Below are 21,243 nucleotides of genomic sequence, written 5' to 3'. Positions count from 1 at the left end.
AAAGACCTGGTTATGGTCTGCCAAACAATCTAATGGCTCTTCAGCTTCAAGAGATTTTATTTTCTAAATAGTTCACTTTTACATCACTTAACCCCAGATCAATGCACTGGCCAGATTCCTGCTGGCATATGTTACACCACATGGGTCTTGTTGTGATTGTTTCAGGACATTAAAACTTCTCTATTCACCCCACCCCCACCCTGTTCCACCAAGCTCTGGAGTTCCTTAGGGATCCCCTTCAGTCTAGGAAACATTTGGAAGCAATAGAACATGGTAGAGAATGATCTAAACCTGGAAAATCACTGCCGCTTTCTGGCTTTAAATCATTTACTCCCCCATTCTGTGGCTTCTGAAAGCTTCTGTCATTACAGCATCACTTCCACCTCCTTCACTGAAGAGCACAAGGCTTATCCATCTGAGTGGGGCTGTAGTGGTAACCCTTGTTTGACCCAGACCTTGCAAGGGTCTCCAGTATGGAAACTGTCTGGATCTCTCTCTCTCTCTCTCTCTCTCTCTCTCTCTCTCTCTCTCTCTCTCTCTCTGTGTGTGTGTGTGTGTGTGTGTGTGTGTGTGTTTACATTCTCAGTGTCTTTCTCCCATCTGCTTCTTCCTTCTCTTCCTATTTCTCTTCCCATTCGTCCAATTTTGCAATGCATCCCCGGTAGAGATAATGAGTACTATACACGCTATCTGCTGTCAGACCAATGTCCATCAGTAACGATTAAAGTGGCCAGCTTCTGTGCAGCGGCACTAGTCTGCAGGCGAGAAATGGTGTCTTAATCCTGTAGATATATACATGTATGTACCCATATATGAATATGTATGAACTGGGGGTAGGGGTATACTCCTAAGATTTATTTACGGATTTTGTTCCCTTAAGAGTCTTCTGCACATAATGTATATTATAATTGTATTGATACTGTTTATACTTGTGCGGTTATTCTGTGTTGCTCACATCTGATCTGTTGATCGTAATAAAGTATTCTATTCTACTTCCCATTGTGTACTCTCAACCTATTTTTTGACTAGCTGTACCCCCTTCAGTAGATCTTTTGTGGTCATATCTACAATAATTCAACAGATTTATGTCTGCAGCAAAACAAAACAGTACATTCTTCCCTAGTCAGTTAGACAAATTGGTGGTTCAGTGTCAGATGTGGAAAACACATCATACTATAGCAATGCACATCAGGTTTAAAACTTGTTATTCTTTTCTCTATATACTTTTACAGTTTTATCTATATAATTTTTACAGTGTTTCACTGTTTCTGACGGGTTTTCTCTCCCATGCATGCTGTTTATTCAAAAGAAAAGGCTTTTTTTGTTTGTTTGTTTTGGTCTCTCTCTCTCTCCAAAATATAGATCAAAGCTCACAGGATGACTATCTGTCTGGCATGGGGTCAAAGAGGTGGAACTTTAACAATGTTGTCCTTTTAGGGGACTGCAGAAGTTGCTGCTTCATTTCCACTCTGGGAAAGCTGCCAATGTGTACTCTGTGACACACAGAATGTCTCCTGATTTCAACATAATGAACTGAAATCGTATCCTGCTACGACATGTCAGTGTAATGCTGAGGATTACATCTCAGTACCTCAAGCATTCAGTTCTTCCATATTCTGACCCATATACTCTAAATTCTAGACTAGGTGAATCAAAATGATCACATTTGTGCAAATTGTATCACATGTAGATGCTTCATAAAATGAATAATTACATAGATCCCATGTAGATGACCCCCCCCCCATGTGGATGTTTACCTTTTTGGCAAGAGTCTAGAAAAGTGGAGTAAAAAATCCACCAGAATGAAAAGAAACTTGATAGAGGCAGAATTCTGCTAAATGAAGGGAACTAACCCTGACTGCTGAACCACTCCACCTCCCCCCCCCCCCCCGAACTGTTAAAACAACTGCAATTATGAAGGCTGGAAAAGGCTGTTGTTGTGTTTTTTTACTTAGAAACACAGGATTATGCTGAAAATGATGGATTTCACATTAGCCACAATATTGTACACTCTTTTGTATCCTTATGTTGATCCTGAGAGATCTAGATAAGTACATTTTGAAAACAACAATGATTTATTCATATTGCAATTCCTGTCTAATGGTACTTGGAAAGCTGCGAGCAATATGTAAAAAGCCATTTAAGCTAAGTGGCACAAATGCTCTAAAAGTAAAAGGGAAAAATCTGTTTGCCAAATGTTCCACACACCAACACAGCTGTCCCCTACATCTTTCTACAGCTATCACTTTGTTGACAGGAAGACACTAGAGGCAGAAAAAAGCATCAGGCCAGTGCTGCCTTTACATTTGTTACTGACAGGACATTGTGAAGAAAACAAAAAGGGAGGACCACGCTTCTCCCACTAGGCTGTTATCAGTGAGGACTTTATAAGTTCTTTAGCCTCTTCCTAGTGTGTATTATTCATAACTCAGTGAGTACTGGATGACAATACCAAAAGGTAGTCACCTCTTGGAGATAATGAACCAGAAGGACTGTGGGAGCCCCTAAAGCTGACGAAGGCTATACCACTTCTCCACTGTCCCGATGTATAAATTATTCTTGTCAGTCTTGAGTTTAACACTGTAATGTGAATCTCCTAGAGGAGACAGAACATGCTCAAGCATGTTTCTGGTGAATCTTTGAAAGAAATTGTTCCCAAATGGTGGAACAGCCACCCAACATTTCAGTCAGTATGCCTTTGTGTGTGTGTGTGTGTGTGTGTGTGTGTGTGTGCGCGTGTGTGTGTGTGTGTGTGTGTGTGTGTGTGTGTGAGAGAGAGAGAGAGAGAGAGAGAGAGAGAGAGAGAGAGAGAGAGAGAGTGAGAGTGAGAGTGAGAGTGAGAGTGAGAGTGAGTATGCCTAGGGAGAAGTAAGGGCAACAGAATATTATTTGGGTACAAATTTAATTTTTGAACATTACCTGTTTTCCAGGCTCTCTTCAAATACCACCACACAGTTCTTCCGTCCCACCGTAACCCAGTAATCACCCAGTTTTGCGTCTGGAACATCAGTGCCAGAAAAATATGGACGTGACTGAAATCCCATGCCACAGAGAGTCATCTTAGTGCTGCCATTTAATGGTGCGTTTCTGGGGTGAAACTGTGAAAGCAGAAAATATACAAAACATTAGTAACTAAGACTTACCAGCCTTTAGGTTCAGCTGACAATTGCTGATGTAATAAATATCCAGTAAAGAGAATTGCTGAAACCAGACAGCAGGTACGTTTACTGAGAATGGAGAGGGAAATGGGAAGTTTTATTTATTTATTTTATTTTATTTTATTTATTTGATTTATATCCCGCCCATCTGGTCTATTCGACCAGATTTCTTTCTATTCTATTTCTCTTCGACCAGTTTTCTTTTGGACCTCCTTCTGACTGTTGTATGAAAAAAATTGGTGATGTTGTGGTTCATCGTAGGGACAGACAAAAGAAAACACAACCCATTGAATAGAAGTTCTTATTAGAATGAAGTGAAACAAAGTTTAGCTGGATACAGATAAAGGTGCATACAGCTCATATTAACAAAAGATGACAACATCTGCTGGCCACATCCCAGCTAATGATGATGATTTCCCATGTTTTTCAAGATGGGTGAAATCAAGACTGCTGTGATTGAAACAGCAACAAACAATGGCACATAAGCAGGCTGGCAGAAAGTGATTTGCCTGAAGCCATCCAATTTGCTTCACAGATTATCAGAAATTAAAAATCAATATAGCTCTAGTGCTGTGCCAGTACTGTTGGGCAATTCCCTTCTAAGGCCCATAAACGTGCATGGCTCTTTTCTAGCATTTTTGTTGATCTTAATAAATGTATACCTCAAAACATTTGGGATTCCCCCCCCCTCATGTACTTTCACAACTGTCTCTCATACAAATGGAACACAAGTGTTACAAAGCAGAGAACATCTAAACAATTCTATTCATGTTCCTTAAATAGTCTTTAATCATTTTTTCTAAGACATTTTTGTAATGTACAAGGCAAAAGTGGGGTAGAAATTTGAATAGTTGGCATACTTTTTTATCAAGTGAGACAAAAACAAAACAGAAATTTAAAAAATCAAGAAGACAAAAATGTGGCCCCTCAAAGACCAACAGCTATATTTTAATTTGAGCTTTCATAGACAAAAACTTAACACTGAAATATAGCAGTTACTCTTTAAGGCATGCTAGCACAGACTAACATGGTTGCTTTTTAAAATCAAGATGTTCTCCTGCCTCTTGTTAAAGGAAAAAGGACGTGGCCTATTATCTCTTGGTGATTATAGAGTGAGTTATATGAGGGTTAGTACAATTTGCTTCTCTAAATCTTAGTTCGTCTTTATATAAAGTATGGCTGCTGATACAAACAAGTCAGTGGCCACAGAAGGGATGCATTACTGCCTCCATAATGTTTTATATTCTTATTGGTCAATTAAAGGTATCACCTGCTCGTGCATTTGCCCTCATAATGTTGCTTTATGCAACAAATGGGTTTCGAGCAATGACTTCCCACGGTTTTCAGGAAAACTTCTTATCAGATCCTAGTGGTGAAAGGGAACGTGGCCACCTTGTGACTTGAATCTGATTTTTTTAAAAGTCTGAACAGAAATCGATTCAAATGGCCAGTGTAACCACAGCCACTGAACACTAGAAGTTAACTGTTCCTACAGTTAGTAACTAAGCATCAGAGAAAACACTTCATTTCAGAAGAGGAAAAAACATTCACACAAACATACAACCTGGGAAATCACAAATATTGGTGTCATGAGGAAGAGAGTGTGGTCATTTGAAGAACCCTCAACTGAGATCCCAGGACAGCTGGGTTCAACTCAGGACATGAGGTTCCCCAGGTCTGTAGTAAGTAAAACTGTTCAGACCTCTTCAGTGATCGCCACTTACACAAGAGAGATAAACTCACCCATTCAAAAAGACAAGAAATATATGAACATAAAGATAGATTTAAGTTGCACTAAATGTGTAGATGTTAAGAACAAAGATCCCCCCCCCCCCAGATTCAACAACTTTCCTCCACAAGAGGAATACCTTAAAGGCTCAGGTTAGAAATACCTATTATGTAAAAAGATAAGAGAAAGAAGAAGGCACACCTTATGGAAAAGAAGACACAATGTAACACTGAGGTTTTACAAGTATAATTGGTCCCAAAATGCCAAATGTTCTTTAGTCTTTATGGAAAGCCTTTCAGAAAAAAAAAATACTAAGAGAGTTATTTAACAAGAAAAATAAAAGTACAATAGCTTCAAAGCACCAAGAGGTGCTCTTAGTACAGTTGCACTGAAAATTACTATGCTGGCTTCCTAACAGCCAATCTTATATACAGGAGAGAGTTGCATACATCCGTGAGAACAGGGGGGCAGCTGTCCCGATTCCATCTTCCATCACATTCTTCTTGACGGGTACATGAATCTCCACACCAGCCACATTTCATAAAACGCTCTGCCTTCAAGCAGCGGAGGCAAGTCACGAAGTGGCGACAGCCTGGACCAGTTTGATTTACCTGGAACATCTGCAAGATGGACAGACGGAGAATATCAGGCCAGTTGCCAAAGCAACTGAAACCCTTTTTGCTTGCCAACGTATCTGTTTGTTTACCTGTATGTATACCACCTGCAACCACATTCACAGAGTAGTCTACAGTGGGAAAAAGTAAAACTGTAAATAAAATCTATCCAAATAGTTATATGCTGATAAATAAGATGGCCTTAGTTGTTCAGCTCTCACTCTTCTTGACTGTACTTTTAGTCAAAACAGTAGAAAGACAAAGCAGCAAGTGGACTCATAATATTCTAGTCATAGTTCAGAGCTGTCATGGCCACCTGACCTCAACTCAACAGGTATCTGCCTCAAAATTACCTTTTCTAATAAAAGTAGATTGACTGGAGAAATGAACTGGCAACAAAAAAGTGCTTAAAATCTACCTGAAATCCAAGGGTGCATTTGATGGAAACACTAAGCTCCAGGCCAAAAATTTTAGGAACATCTAACAGAAATGGGAAGTGATGCACAGTCAATGTCAGAAGTACCTAAAGTCCTGGTAAAATTCAATACTGTAGGAGAGAGGATCACATACTACATACAGATCAACAGATTCAAAGGACTGAAAGAAAGAAAGAAATACACATTCCTAACACTGGAAGCATTGAGCACGTGATAATGAGAGGATATAGTGAAAGGTAGCTCAGATAAACAACTATGGTCTTCTAGCACATGAAATATGGTACTCCTTTCCAAAACAGGATCATGTTAAGGAACAATAAAAAATGGTTCTAACAGAGTTCTACTGATACCAAGACAGCTATCTCAAGCTACAAAAACAGAATCTATCAAAACCCTAACAAAAACATGCCAAGAAATAAAGGACACAAAATAACTGTCCATAGTCTGGAATCATTCTAGTTCCAGAGAAAAGAGATGCCACAGATTGAAGCACCTATGGGACCAGCAAAATGATACTAAAGATTTTGCAGCAAAGATTTCTACTGCACATGGAACAAGAAATTCCTGATGTTCAAACTGGATTCAGAGAAAAAGAAAGAAAAAAAGAAGCACCAGAGATCATACTATAAATATATATTGGCTACTGGAGCATGTCAAAGAATTTCTGGAGGAAATCAGTTTATACCTTTGAGATTATAGCAAAGCCTTTGATTATATGGATCATGAAATCAAGGTTGTTCTAAACGAAATGGGAGTGTCTCAACATGTGATTATCCTGGGTCATAACCAAACTCTGGATACGTGGTTACTGCTAGGACACACTATAGAGGAATGAAATGGTTTTCCATAGGCAAAAGTGTCCCAACAAGGGTGTATTTTATTTCCCTGTCTGTTTAGTCTCTATGCAGGACTTTTCACATGGAAAGCTAAATTAGATTGTATGGAGGAGGCCTGAAAATTGGTGGGGAAAAAATAATTTAAGACATGCAGATGCCATCATATTACTGGTAGAAAACAGCAATGACATATAACTACTGATAAAGCAAAAAAGTGCACAAGGAGAGTTGAAGTTGAACAGTAAAAAGACAAAAATAATGACTATGGACAAATTATATAACTGAAATACTGACAATAAAGACTTGGAATATTTCAATTTCAATTATCAGTCCAGATGGAAACTGCGGCCGAAGAATCAGAAGATGGCTGAGACTTGGAAGGGTAGCTATGAAGGAACTGCAAAAGAATATTAAGCGTAAGAACATGTTGCCTGAGACCACAGCCAAGACCATCCATGTCCATACACCCAATTACTATGTACAGTGGTGCCTCGCATGACAACGTTAATTCGTTTCGCGAAAATCGCTGTAAAACAAAAACGTTATCATGCGATTTTAAAAAGCCCAAAGAAACACATTAAAACCCGATTAATGCGTTCCTAGGGGCTTCAAACTCACCGTCCAGCGAAGATCCTCCACAGCGCGGCCATTTTTGCTGCCCGTGCAGCAAGGAATCTGTGCCAGAAAAGAGCAGGCGGCCATTTTTTTACCCGGCGGCCATTTTGAAACCGCCGATCAGCTGTGCGAAAATCATCGCTTTGCGATGATCAGTTACCGAAACAGAGGACCGATCATCGCAATGTGAAATTCCCCCATAGGGAACATCATTTTGTGATTGCTTTTGCGATCGCAAAAACATCGACATAAAGCGATTTCGTCGTCAAATGGAGCCCTCGTAATGCGAGGCACCACTGTTTGGATATGAACGCTGGAAAATGAAGAAAGCTGCCAGGTAAAAAGTGATTTATTCAAAATGTGCCACCTGAGGAGTATTTTACAGATACTATGGATCACCAGAAATACATATAAATTGATTTTTGAACAAATCCCCATAGAAATTAAATGGGTAAACCCAAGCTGTAGTGTGTTGGGCATACACAGTGAAGAAAAGACTAAGCGAAAAGGACAACAATGCTAAGGAAACATGGAAAGCACAAGCAAAAAAAAGGACCTGAACAGGCCTGTTAATAACCTTTTCTGGAGGGCACTAATTCACAGGGTCTCCATTAGCTGGAAACACCTGACAACACATAATAATAAAGAGTACTGAGAGGACTGTACCTCCCCAGATCTCAAGCGACAGACTTCATGTTTGATGCTTTTCCACTTCAACAACTCTCTGCTTGGGGAAGCACAGTTGTAGCCTTTTACTCTGAAGTTTTCTGCACTTAGAAATGATGGAAGCATTGAATAAATATGATTTCTCCCTTGCCATGCCTATGCCTTCTGAACACGTAGAAGCCGCCTCTGTCACTATATTTTCCTGAACATTTACACTGGGTGTAAGATATTAGATTACTGACTGTAAAGACTGCACCTTCAACATTTTGTTCTGATGCAAAGAAAGTATGTCTGGAATAAACCTCCCTTCAAGAAATAAAGATATCACCAGTTCTTCCTTAAAGATCTCAGTCCAAGTGCTGTCAGGTTTAAGGAGTCCATATCCCTTACCTTATTTCCTGTGACAAACAACAAGGAGTCATGGAGCTTGCTGACCTCTCGTAGCACTGGCAATCTTTCTCCCAAAGAGAAGTTGGCCACTTTGATTGTATATACACTGGATCCCTGAAGCACTACCTGGAAAGGAAAACAAACACTGCTAATCAGCTGTTTTAACTGATGCAGGCAGAGCTGAAAGGAACCTGTGCACTAATTGATCAAACACTCTGATAGGGGTTTTTGATTACAAGCAAGAGTTTAACTCTGTATGTCTACAATTGGTTCTGTGCACTGTTGAGAACCATGAAATCATGAAGTAAATGCATCTTTGATTTGAGCAACAGGGATCCACAGCCTTTATTCTTGCTATCATTCACAGGTCAAACTTTGCAACAAGCTCAGTATGTATTTCTGCCATACATCAAAGGGGTTATGGTCCACATGAAGAAACTTTTGAAAAAAACACAACCTACAAACAGTATTGAGGCCCACCACAAAAATACAACAAATTTTATGGTCAGCAAAGAACAAAAGGGACCCCCTCACCACTGCAGAAGTATACCGGATACCGTGCAGTTGTGGCCAGGTATATATTGGAACCACAAAATGTAGCATCCACACCAGAATCAAAGAACATGAGAGACACTGCAGACTAAAAAAACCGGAAAAATCAGCAGTCGCTGAACATGCCCTGAAACAAGCTGGACATGAAGTTTCAAAACACAGAAGTACTGGACAACACCAGCAATCATTATGTTAGACTGCACAGGGAAGCCACTGAAATCCACAAACACCAACAGAGCTTCAACAAAAAAAAAGAAAGTCTAAAACTCAAGAAAACCTGGCTCCCAGACCTGAAAAACACAATCTGCAAAAGGTCAACGAACTGTACCCAACCATAAGGACCAGTGATCATTGCACACAAAAGACCAGCTAACAACACCCATGAATCACAGTGACAGATCATCTTTCCCCCTCCCCTTATCCCAACAATATATCCACAACAAAAAACTGATCACCATAATCACCCATTCTCCTGAAAAGGACAAAATGCTGATCCCACAGCTATAAATACTCAATTATCCCACAAACTGCACCAGAGTACAGACAGAGTTCTGACTCTTGTCCTCTGAAGATGCTGGCCACAGAGACTGGCAAAATGTTAGGAAGAAAACCTCAAGAACACGGCCAGACAGCCAGAAAAACCTACAAAAACAATAACTCAATATGATTCATCATAATTTAAACAGTGACAACTCATTCTAGTGTATTTAGTCTCATGAGTGAAACTTTGACTACCGATCTTTGCATTGCAATGTCGGGGGAACAGCTGATCGGCGGTTCCAAAATGGCCGCCGGAACAACCAAAATGGCCACACGCAGCGTTTTCGCACCCTGCCCTCGCTTACTGAGGGCGCCAAAATGGCGGCCGGATGGGGAAACTTCGCTCAATGGTGAGTTTGGGCCCGGCTGCAATGGGCTTTTCCGTTCCATTTAGTGATGTTTTCCCATAGTGAAGATTGATCCGGAACGGATTAACCTCGCTATGCGGGGCACCACTGTATTTGCTTAATGCAACTTGACTATCAGCCATTATAAGCTCTTCGAAAACTAGATTTGGAGAGACCAACTGATTTGGGTTGCCACTAAAGATGGGGAGGACTCCCCATTTTGGCAAGTCGTCCTGCTTCATGATTCGTCAAAGTTGTCACGTTCCCAGGGGTTACAACAGCAGAGTCCGATAAGCCAGTCCTATGTCAGGAATTCAGGGAATGCAGAGTCGATATCCAAATACCAAAGCCAACTCACACAACGTAGTCCCGGGTCAGAGTCCAAAGCCAAAACGCACAACGTAGTCCAGGGTCAGAGTCCAAAGCCAAGGGTCCAGGGAACAAGGTTCAAGGATGTCAGGAGCGTGGATGCAAGCCAGAGGTTTAACTTGTTGCTTCCACGGATTTTCAGCCATCTGAGAGCTGTTTATATAATAAAAACAGCCCTTGAACTGCTGGAAGCCTTTTCATCCTGTCAGAACTCAGGGCTATTTGATCGGATGTTTCTGCGGGCAGCTTTCAAGCGATCCTCTGACCCTTTTGTCATAAGTCTTCCCCGAAGCCTGGCCCGAAGCCTGTCTACTGAGGGAGGAGAATCTGGAGGTGATTCAGGTGTTTGTATTTCTGATTGCTCAGCATTCTCCTCAGCTACAGTTAACCCTTCAGGTTCCATCTTCAGCTGCACTCATGACAAAAGTTAATGAAGCACAAAGCTCCCCCCCCATGAACTGATGAACCACAAATTTATTTGTCAATTCGTGGGGGGGGGGGGGGAAGGGAGGTTACTAAAAAAAAAAAAAAAAAAAAAAACAGGCAGGCTAAGGGAATCCAGGCTGCTCTTTGCAAAGATGGCAGCTGCAGTGTCCTTTCCCTAAATGAAGCTGCAGCTGCCATCTTTGCAAAGGGCAGCCAGTGTCCCTTTCTATAGGCCGTGGCTGCAGGGGCCAGCTGGAGACGATGGCGGTGATTATGGTGGAGGGGAGTGGCAGCGAGGGGGCAGTGGCTAAGTTAGGGAGAAGAAGGGAGCAGATGATAAGTTGTGGAAGTGGTTGGCTGCCTATTGGCTCACCAATCAGATGATCGGTGGGCCAGTAGGCAAAATGGGAAAGCCATAGGAAGTGAGGGAAGGCTAGCCTATGGGGGATGATTACAAATAGGGAAATATTCATCCCTTCGTATTCATGGGAGTCTCTGGAACCCACAAATATGAAGGCATGAATATTTAATGAATCAGCAATCTTGACGAATATCGTGATCGGTTATTTTATTCATCCCCATGTCTAGTTACCACCCGTTTGCCTCCTAACCTGCAGGTTAAATAAACCGGACTCTTAATTCTATTCTATGTTTCCATGTGTTTGTGATATATTTCTCTCCCTGTTTTAGGTATTGCAAAAAGTTGGAATGCCAAAGGAACTGAACCAGAATTATTACAACACTGGGAATTATAATTTTGAATAGTGTTCAGAATTCCGTATTTAAAATCTGGTCCTCTTAAATAAAAAGTACATTGATTTTTTTTTTCTTGGAAAAGAAAAAATATGTGCAAATGGATTTATTTGCACTTGCAATGTATACATTTCCTAAAAGTAATTGGTTTTCCTTTCAGCCATATGGCTTTAAAAGCATATAACACAAAAGCATATAAACATAAAAATACATTGAAACATGTGGTGATGTAGTTGAACGTATTTTAAAGCACACATTAACAGATACAGTGCTGTGTTACAATTCTGAATCTAACACACCTGCAAAACACGTCCTTCTGAGGTGCCTAGGTGAGCCACAGTCACCTCACCTATTACTGTGACAAAGATGGAGGTCAGCAGCACTTGAGACATACGTCCATGGAAGAGGTCCACCCTGAAGCTATCAGTAGTGATATATGTGGGCTTCTTTTGACAGCTGTTGTCCACCACGGGGGCTGAGTAATTTATCTGGAATGACAGAAAACATATGTTATTTCACACACTGACAGTGTCAGGCACTGGGGTGACTATATCTTGCAAAACCCCTCCCCGCACCATTAATAATGAAGGAGCTCTGTCATCTTTTTTGGTCTGGCCACACCACCAAAACCAGTGGCAGTGTCTATGTCCTTTTCTCTTAGGCCTTCCTAGCCTGACCTCTGATGTGCTGCAGTGCCACCTCCTCTCCCTGCAAATATGTAGTACTAAGGCTTTGCCTAAAGGACAAGATCCTAAAGCTGAGGCTCCAATACTTTGGCAATCTCATGAGAAGATAAAAGTTCCTGGAAAAGACCTTAATGTTGGGAAAGTATGAAGGCAAGAGGAGAAGGGGAAGACAGAGGATGAGATGATTGGACAGTGTCACCAAAGCTACCAACATGAAGTTGACCCAAACAACAACAAGGCTTTGTCAGGCTTTTCATAACAAGTAACCTGGGCAACCAATAAACACCCAGATGTTCTGATCCACATGTTGCTCCAGACTTGTTTCCTTCGTTTAAGCATCTTGTCCATGATAAAGGGGTGCCAAATTGAGTCCTGACTTGCCTAATCTCATCTGCGTACTCTAGATCCTAAGATTCTGATTTAAAAGTGAGGCATAAATCCACAAACAAACTTTCCAGTCTTCCTTAGTCCAGTAGTTCTTGACTTTTGGCTCTCCAAACATTCTCAAGTCAGCTCTCAAAATCCCTGGCTGAGTCTCCTCAGAAATGTAGTTCAAAACTTCTAGCAAGCCAAAGGTTGAAAAAAAACCACTCTCTTAGACTACATCTAGTGCCCCTGGATCTTTGGAATCTGACCACCAGACTGTCAGGATCCTGCTTGCTTCTGACTCTGTGAGTCCTGTCACTGAACTATCACACCAGCAAAGGATAAATGGAAAGGAAAGCACTACATACACACAGCTTTTCAGCCTGTCAAGGCCATAGTTCAAGACAAATATTCCAACAATTTTAACCTTGCCTCCTGACAGAGTCTCGTGGGACAAGAACTTGTTACTTCAAATGCAGGAATACTAAGGCTTTATTTTATTACAGGCCAACAAATACATTCTTCAAAATATTCTTTCCCTATTGATTCTCCCCCAAATTATCATATTCTAAAACTCCATAACAAAGCCTAGCATCTAAATGAGAGATGAATATAACTGAAATCAGAACAGCATAACATACATCTGGCCAGTTTCTTAAAGAAAAGAGGTCAGATGAAGCATTGTGTAATATCACTTAAGAAGAGCCTTACAAAACACCAGATTCAAATGTACAAGAACTCCGTGGTTTCTTGCCATGTGAAAGAGCCATGGCAAGCCTCAGACTTGGGCTCATCCCTTCTCATGTCCACAGAAAAGAGAACAAAAGTGTCTACCTCTGTTTTAAAACTAAGAACAATTCCCAGAAATTGAAAACTATGGTTTGGTTAAACCATGATTTGATAATTAACCAGAATCTGAAACCACTGTTTCATCTTGACTTGTTCACAGCAGTTTAAACAAACTATAATTCCTCAATTTCAGCTATCATGGGGAAACCAAGCCTCATTTCAGATTAGATGCAAGATTATTCAAGCTCCTTTTGGTGAGTGGAAGAAAGGAAAAAGGAGTGGTGATTAGTGTTTTCTAGCTCATTAACTATTTGGTTTCCTGTTGTGCTTGAGTCAGGCCGAAAACTAATGCGCAGATAGTCATAATTCTCTGCCTGATTCAGCAGGGGAGTCAATCTCAATGAGTTAGTAATCACCATGATAGAGATGTGTGTATCTGGGCCAAATGGCTCTGTCTCTCACTCATTCTGAGCTGAGGGTGGGATACAAGCCTCTATGAAGAAAGGAGGAGCAGCATGTGGTGTCCCCTAAAAGAGAAAGGTCCCTTAAACAAAAGGAAATAGGACAAGAAGACATATTTTCCTAACACTCACTAGCAGTGATGTAGTGCGGGTTGCCAAGACCCGAGACAAGGCAAGTATTGCACCCCCTAACCTGTGGGCCATTAGCACTCCCTCAGTCCCTTCCACCAGCACCAGGTGCTGCTGTCCAGTTCTTGGGAAGGAGTAGAGTAATTGAGGGAGCCTGCACTGTGTCTCCCTCCTCAGGAAAAGCTGGAGCCTGTGTGGAGTGCCTGGCTTGGGTTGTTCACATGCCACAGCAGCCTTCTTGCCCGTTCTCTCCTCCTTATCCCATGCAACATCTCCCCCCCTTTTCAGGGAGGGTGGCTGAGGGCACCCGTGGAAGGAAAAGAGCGAAGCCAAAGCCGGGCGCCTCCTCCCATCCTTTCCTCTCAGAGCCGGGGTACTGCGGGGAGTGAGCGAGCTCTCTTCACCAGTGCCTGGACTGCGTGAGAAAACAGCAGAATGGAAAGGGAGCCTGACTGAAGCAGAGGTATGTGTGCAGGCAGGAGGGAGGGGAGGAGGGAGGGAGGGAGGAAGAGAGGGAGGGATCTGAATCTGCAGCATGGAGTGATGTCTGGAGAAGATGAGCATGAGAGCGGGTTGCCCTGGGATTGGAAAGCGCTGTGTCTGGCCTTCGATGGTGCCTGTCTTGCTGGGGTGGCAAAAAGTGATGTAATGTGGGTTTATTTTACTTTATTTTTTAAAATTTAATTTATTATTCATTTATTTGATTTTTATCCCGCCTATCTGGACCAATGGTCCACTCTTTTTTCATTTTGCACCCCTAAGAATTTTGTGCCCAGGACAACTGCCCCTCCCCCCATGCTATGCCACTGGTCACTAGTAGATTTTGGCACCTTCTAAACTTTGACCAAAGATTCGGACATGACTTAACGACTAAACCAAAAACTTTGACATCCTTAGACAAAGCCCTGGTTGTCCCACACTTAGTTAAAGGCCCTGTTCGCTAGCTGGGATCACTGTTAGCACCACTATGGTATCTAACAACAGAAGGCTTTCTCCTGCACATCTGGCTTTGTTTATTTTAACACTTATTTTAACATTTTATTTTTACTTTAAGATTTGAAATACAGCTGTGTTTCTGGCAAAAGGAACAGCAGAATAAACTTATCTTAGAGGGGGCTGTTCACATTAAAATACAACACAAAATGCCAAAGCATTCATATGGTGGAACAGGAGGTGATTCTTACAGTAGTCCTTACTTCCAAACACATTGCATAGAATCTAGCTGAACAGGGTTACGTGCCCCTTAGACAACCATGCTGAAACCACTTAAAACTGTGAATAATGTGACATTCTAACAAGGGAGTCATGGGGTATAATTATGGAATGAAGTGGTTTGTGAAAACCTCTATTTAACTGAATGAGTTTCCCAGAGGTGAATAGGTATTCTCGGCTAGAGATCATGCCACATAAGCAATCTCCACTACAATTCCCAGGGTGCCTTGTGAGGAAGCTATAATACTTACAAGTCTGTCATGCAGCCTTTAATCAGTTCCAGTCCTTTTCTGACTCAGTGCCTCACCTTTCTGTCTAGCTCCTGCAATGTACTCACTGTGGAAATTCCCTTGATGTGCCTTACACACCCACTTAGAAAGGCTTCCACATCTACCTGTCCTCATTCACTGGGTTAGAACTGACTGGCTGAGATCAATAAATCAAAGAACCTCACTGCTCCGAGTTCAAAATTTACAAGGGAAGACAGTTTTACAGTCTCTTGTCCTAACTAAAATACACAAAAGCAGAAAATATGATGAAGAAGAAAATGTTCTGAACATGAGGAATACTAGTGTCAACAGGAAGGAAGGAAGGAAGGAAGGAAGGAAGGAAGGAAGGAAGGAAGGAAGGAAGGAAGGAAGGAAGGAAGGAAGGAAGGAAGGAAGGAAGGAAGGAAGGAAGGAAGGAAGGAAGGAAGGAAGGAAGGAAGGAAGGAAGGAAGGAAGGAAGGAAGAAAGAAAGAAAGAAAGAAAGAAAGAAAGAAAGAAAGAAAGAAAGAAAGAAAGAAAGAAAGAAAGAAAGAAAGAAAGAAAGAAAGAAAGAAAGAAAGAAAGAAAGAAAGAAAGAAAGAAAGGGTAAGGAACTGAAGCAAACCTACATGTCAATTCTAGAGGAATCAGCAATGGGTGAGGAGAAATCTAGGAAAGACTTGCAAAATATTCCCACTACTCCAAGGCCTGAACATACTTTAGCAATACACAGTTTTAGCAGTACACAGCTTACATGCTAAATGTTGTGACATGAGGACTTTTATCTCTCAGAAATAAATTAAAACAACATATGTCAGGAGAAAGGCATGAGGAGCAAGAGGGGCCAGATATATAGGATACTGCCCCCATGAATAACCCTCCAATTGCTCTGTCTCTCTTACCCCAGACACTTGCATCATTTCCTCATCTACTTTCTGCTTAAGTCATATTGAATCCCTCTCTCTACATCTTGTGAGAGACCCATTTTCATCTCCTTCCTGCTGTCCTTTTTTGTCTGTTTCTTGCATATTTTCTGCAGCACACAATTCATATAGACCTTAGACATTCAGCTCTTTAAGCTTTTTTCTTCCTCATAAGGAAAATGCTTTTACAACTATCAGGTTGTGTTTCTTAAAAAAAAAACACCAGACATCGCCTGTGGTCCTTTACACAATGCAAAAGTAGAAGAGGCGGTACTTTGATTTAGACCACTAAGATTCAAACATTCAATGCAAACTTTTGTGGATAAAATTCACTGCCTCAAACACATGGTAGAAAAATTATGAATGGAATTCTCAAAATGGTCATGGCGGTGTTTGTTTTTCAAGGCAGTGTTTGTTTTTCTTTTTTCTTTTAAATCATTAACCCCTCTGACATCTTCTTCACCTACGAAGCTTTCTTTTCTCACCAGATCAGTGGTTCATCTAGCTCAGAAATGTCTACACTCCCTAGTAGCCGTCCCCTGAACCGCAGGACTCCTTCCAAGGCTTATACCAGGAATGCAGAAGCTGTGCATCCTATCTGACACATGTGCCCTACCCATCTTTTCATGAGCCGACCAGAAGACTACAAAATATTTTAAGTGTCTACATTCTAAGTCTACACAACAGCACCATAATACTCTCTTCTCTTATTTTCAGTCAATAATCTAATAACCCCTGAATTTGGTTTTATTTCCCCGCTGTGAAAGAATACTTTCAGCAGGTGTACAAGACTCTCATTCTAGTCTGTGGGTTCCTAATTTGACCTCTTTAATGGCTTTGTCACTGTTTTCTTTATTGCCTCATTGATTTTTGGTTGTATGTTGTTGTTTTCATTTCAGCTTCCATACATTTCAGCTTCCATACATTTCATTTCAGCTTCCATACATTTCATTTCAGCTTCCATACATTTTTGTCTTGCCTGAAAGGCAGGCAAGACAAAAATCACCAGACAGGCAAGCAAGCCTTCTCTATGACTCTCTTCAGGGCCATTACTGCCAGTGCAGGCCTCAGATGTTTAAATGTGAAGTTAAAATCATGTTATGTTCCAAAGCTAATTTATCTTGAATCTCATTTGCCATTTTGTTGCTCATTTCCCCAGTTTAGAGAGACACTTTTGGAACCCTTTATAGTCTGTTCCAGATTTCACTGTCCTCATAATATGATTCTACAAATTTGAATACTTCTTTCCTCCCGACACAAGGTCATTTATGATCTCATCCATGCATCTGTCTATCTGTCTTTGACGGATCGTACTCTTTCACTCCCTCTGTTCGGAAATACTGTATGCCCACTTGCACCTATGCCTTTCTTAAAACATTTGCACATTCCTTTCTTTCATGAACACTCAAGATTTGCACAACAAAATTTTAAAACAATTAATTTTAGCATTAACCACAAAAAAACAGATAAAAGAGAAAGCCTATTCCTCAATTCACCACTGTGCCTCCTGCAAGTAAAGCCAGCTTGGGGTCCCTTGGGCAAGCTGCAAAGTCCCCGGGCAGCCCCAGAATAAAGGAATGTTAAACCAATTCTGAGTACTGTCTACCAAGGGAACCCTGGAAAGGGTCACTATAAGTTAGAACTGAGTTGACAGCACACCACTATGATTACTAACGTGTTTCCCCAAAAATAAGGCAGGGTCTTATATTAATTTTTGCTCCAAAAACCGCATTAGGGCTTATTTTCAGGGGATCCCCCCCCCATTTACAACAGTCCACATTTATTCAAATACAGTCATGTCATCTTCTGGTTGCTGCACAATGGTGGAGAGCAGAGTTTCACTTAACTGGAGCTTATTTTGGGGTAGGGCTTATATTTCGAGCATCCTGAAAAATGATACCAGGGCTTATTTTCAAATTAGGTCTTATTTTCGGGGAAACAGGGTATGTGTATATCATCTGTGGAGGTATTACCGTAGTTGCTGACCAGTTACTGCCAGTTACGGTTAGGGCCTAATGGCTACTGACACAGATTAAGGCTTCATTTGCAATATAATTTTACAGACTCAGTTTGAAGACTGCAATAGCTCCTGGTATGAAATGATTTCTCAATCAACTGGCTACTATGACGTTACCTCTGGGAAAAACTTTCCATTGCTTCTGTTCTTTAACAAGTTAACACATCAAGAGGAAGATGTCAGATGCAATGAAACAGCCGGAACCCCCTCTCACTGTTTCTTTCCTTTCAAAAACCAAATAGTGAAAAGTAATCTTAAATTTCCATTTCACAATACTCAGATTGAGTCACTTTTATCCAACGCTGATGTTTTATGACATATAGTTTTGGCAAGGCAGCAGCTGGGGAGGGGTAGAGAAACTGAAGAAATAGTAGGCATGTCCCAAGCATAAGTCTCTGGATCTCTTTGCAGGATCCAGGGAAGGCTACTGTTCTCATTGGCATGGTAGAGTCCAGTCACTGAGTTGTGAATATAAACTTGCAGCCATACATAGTGATATTAAAGTTTGCTATTACTCACAAGAAACTGAAGCACAAAATAGTGATTCAACTGTATTCAGACATTATTCATGCATCTTAATTAGTTCTGCCAAAAATATCCCCTGTGTCCAAGTATGAATATTGCTGCACACATTTACCAAGGCACCGGAGTAGATTTACACCACAGTCATAGTTGACCTTTTGTTACTGAATAACCACAGAATACTAGCTAATAGGGCATGATCCAGGAAAGGTGTGACATCAGAACAAAGACTTTGGACAAATTATGCTGCAGGTGAAAGAAAATTAACATTAGTTTATAATTGTCAAGTCACTGCAGGGCACTAATTTGTTGAAGGTTCTATCTGAAGCAGCCTTCCTGAAGAATAAAAACTTAACAGATGCCTAAATATAAGTAAGTGTGTATTGGGAAATAAAATGTGTATGCAAATACTGTACATACATGAGTGTGAAGGGAGAAACAGATATTCATAGTATCTGTGCTAATATTAAAAATAACACTTCAGGTTTTTTTCTGCAAAGTCAATACTCTCCACATCAAGGTGAAAGTAAAGCAAAGCTGTAATTTGGAAGACATTCCTCTTTATTTTACTCTATATGGTACTTGAAGAGTAAGAAACTACAGGGACACCATGCCATATACCAAAGGGGAAAACAAGAAGCTCTTCCTTCTCATTGGTAATCATTAAAGGTGAAGAACAGCAATTTCAGTTAGCTGAATAATAACTAATTTTCACTCTCCTTACAAGGAATTTGGTCATTTCAGTTTGACAAGGATTCAAATTGTGAGAGATGGTCAAGGAGATCAGGTGTCATAAGCCAATACAAAGCATAGATTCAGTCCAAGGGGACGTAACACTATGCACTTTCAAAGCTGTGGAAGATAATACTGTATATATATACTCTCATGTTCAGGACCAGGCCAGGCCATTTTACCAGCTAAGGTGAAACAGGGAGTGCAGGCAAAATATAGAGTCCCACAATGTGTAAAATACAAGGGAGCTCCCCAGGAGATATTTGAGGGGGGGGGAGGAGGAAGAGAAAGTACATGGTACTGTCAGGGATATACTTGCCGCCATTAAAAAAAGAGACACACACAGAAAAAGACAGATGCAAATTGGAGGGTGCCACTCCAAAAAAGCTATGCTGCACCACAGGTGATTTGTGTGTGTGTGTGTTACCCCTCTCATGCTATCTTCCTGACATTAACTGAAGAAAGAACAGCTGAGGAGCTGCCTGTAGTTCATGTGATGGGCAGGCTGGGTGGCATCAGGGATGGGGCACAGCAATAACTTTCTACTCCTGACAGCCCATCATCACTTCACCCAAGTGCCTCTGCCAGTCTGAGGCAGGACCCACATTCTTCTGCTTTTCCAGCAGTGGTAATAACAACAACTCACTTGCTCTTTCTCAATGAGTGTAACGGTCACACAAGTGGCTGTTGGGAATTCACTGACACAGACATTTCAAAACATGCAGACATGAATCATATACAACCTATGGAGAAGTCAGCCATAATCAGGCAGGACACCCAGATGTTCTCCTGTACAGATGTCAAGGATGCTACTGCAATGCTGGGAAGGGCTCTTTGTGCCCTGTTAACAATGATGATAATCATCAATATAATTTCTTCCCCATCCTTTGTCAAATTAGCTAAAAGTGGCAAACAACCTACATAAGAATACAAAGTTAAGATCACAAGGAAGATCAAGCACTTGCTTATTCCATGAACACTTGTACAAATATAAGAATAAATGCATGGAAGCCCTTCCCCCAATGGTACAGGCCATGCTATTCTGAGACACCACAAGCTACAGTACACCTCTTTAGCTGATCTTAAATCCTGGATAGATATTGAGGAAGGTGGTCTTTTCAGTATCAGTATTTTCTGAGCTTTTAGGGTTTTTACAAATGGAGAATGTTTCTCTCTCCTTTGTAAGGGCCATATAATGATAACCTAATAATGTCCTATAGGAAGCAGCATACCTATGTCAGAACTCACATTTGCTACCAGCATTTTATCTTGGGAGCCACTGCAGAGCTGAAATAATATCCAAGGTCAATGGAAAAGTAATTTGTTTTACTTATTAAAACTTATCCTTTTTTTGAGCAGCTCTAAGCAGCATATGGGTCGATTAAAGGAAGACTAGAAAAACTGCACTGCGTTAAATAATAGGATTTTTAAAAGCATTCTTACTGCTAAGAGTACAATACTGCATGACACTATAACACAGTTGTAAAGAATACAAAAACTAACGAATGTCTCTTCTTAAAAACAGAAGCATAATGTGCCACATATACAGGATATCCAGGTAAATTTATTTGTCTGAGTTCATTTGAAATCCCTCTCAAGCAGTGAGTCCAAAGAAACAGCAGCTAATCTGGAAAGGACTTCAATGTGTACCTTCTGTATTCTGCATGGGTTGAAGTTACAACCTCTGACCACTAAGTCTTAGGTAAACTCTTACTTTCCAACTTAA

The 21,243-nt window shown here is 40.9% G+C and overlaps 1 protein-coding gene across 1 annotated transcript in view; it reads right to left on the bottom strand.

Moving 5' to 3' along the window:
* The window catches only part of MST1R (macrophage stimulating 1 receptor), a 54,185-nt gene that overhangs the window by 23,781 nt on the left and 9,161 nt on the right, over positions 1–21,243 (bottom strand). Inside the window, exons 2-5 of the mRNA XM_078385517.1 lie at positions 11,732–11,920; positions 8,446–8,571; positions 5,337–5,507; positions 2,920–3,098 (exon numbers count right to left, since the gene is read on the bottom strand). Coding sequence (XP_078241643.1) covers positions 2,920–3,098; positions 5,337–5,507; positions 8,446–8,571; positions 11,732–11,920 — 665 coding nt within the window. The remainder of the gene's footprint in view (positions 1–2,919; positions 3,099–5,336; positions 5,508–8,445; positions 8,572–11,731; positions 11,921–21,243) is intronic.

Source organism: Pogona vitticeps, chromosome 2 (assembly GCF_051106095.1).
Source record: "Pogona vitticeps strain Pit_001003342236 chromosome 2, PviZW2.1, whole genome shotgun sequence".
In the NCBI taxonomy this organism is placed as follows: domain Eukaryota; kingdom Metazoa; phylum Chordata; class Lepidosauria; order Squamata; family Agamidae; genus Pogona; species Pogona vitticeps.
The sequence above is the reverse complement of the archived record's forward strand: the minus strand, read 5'-3'. Positions and strand labels throughout refer to the sequence as shown.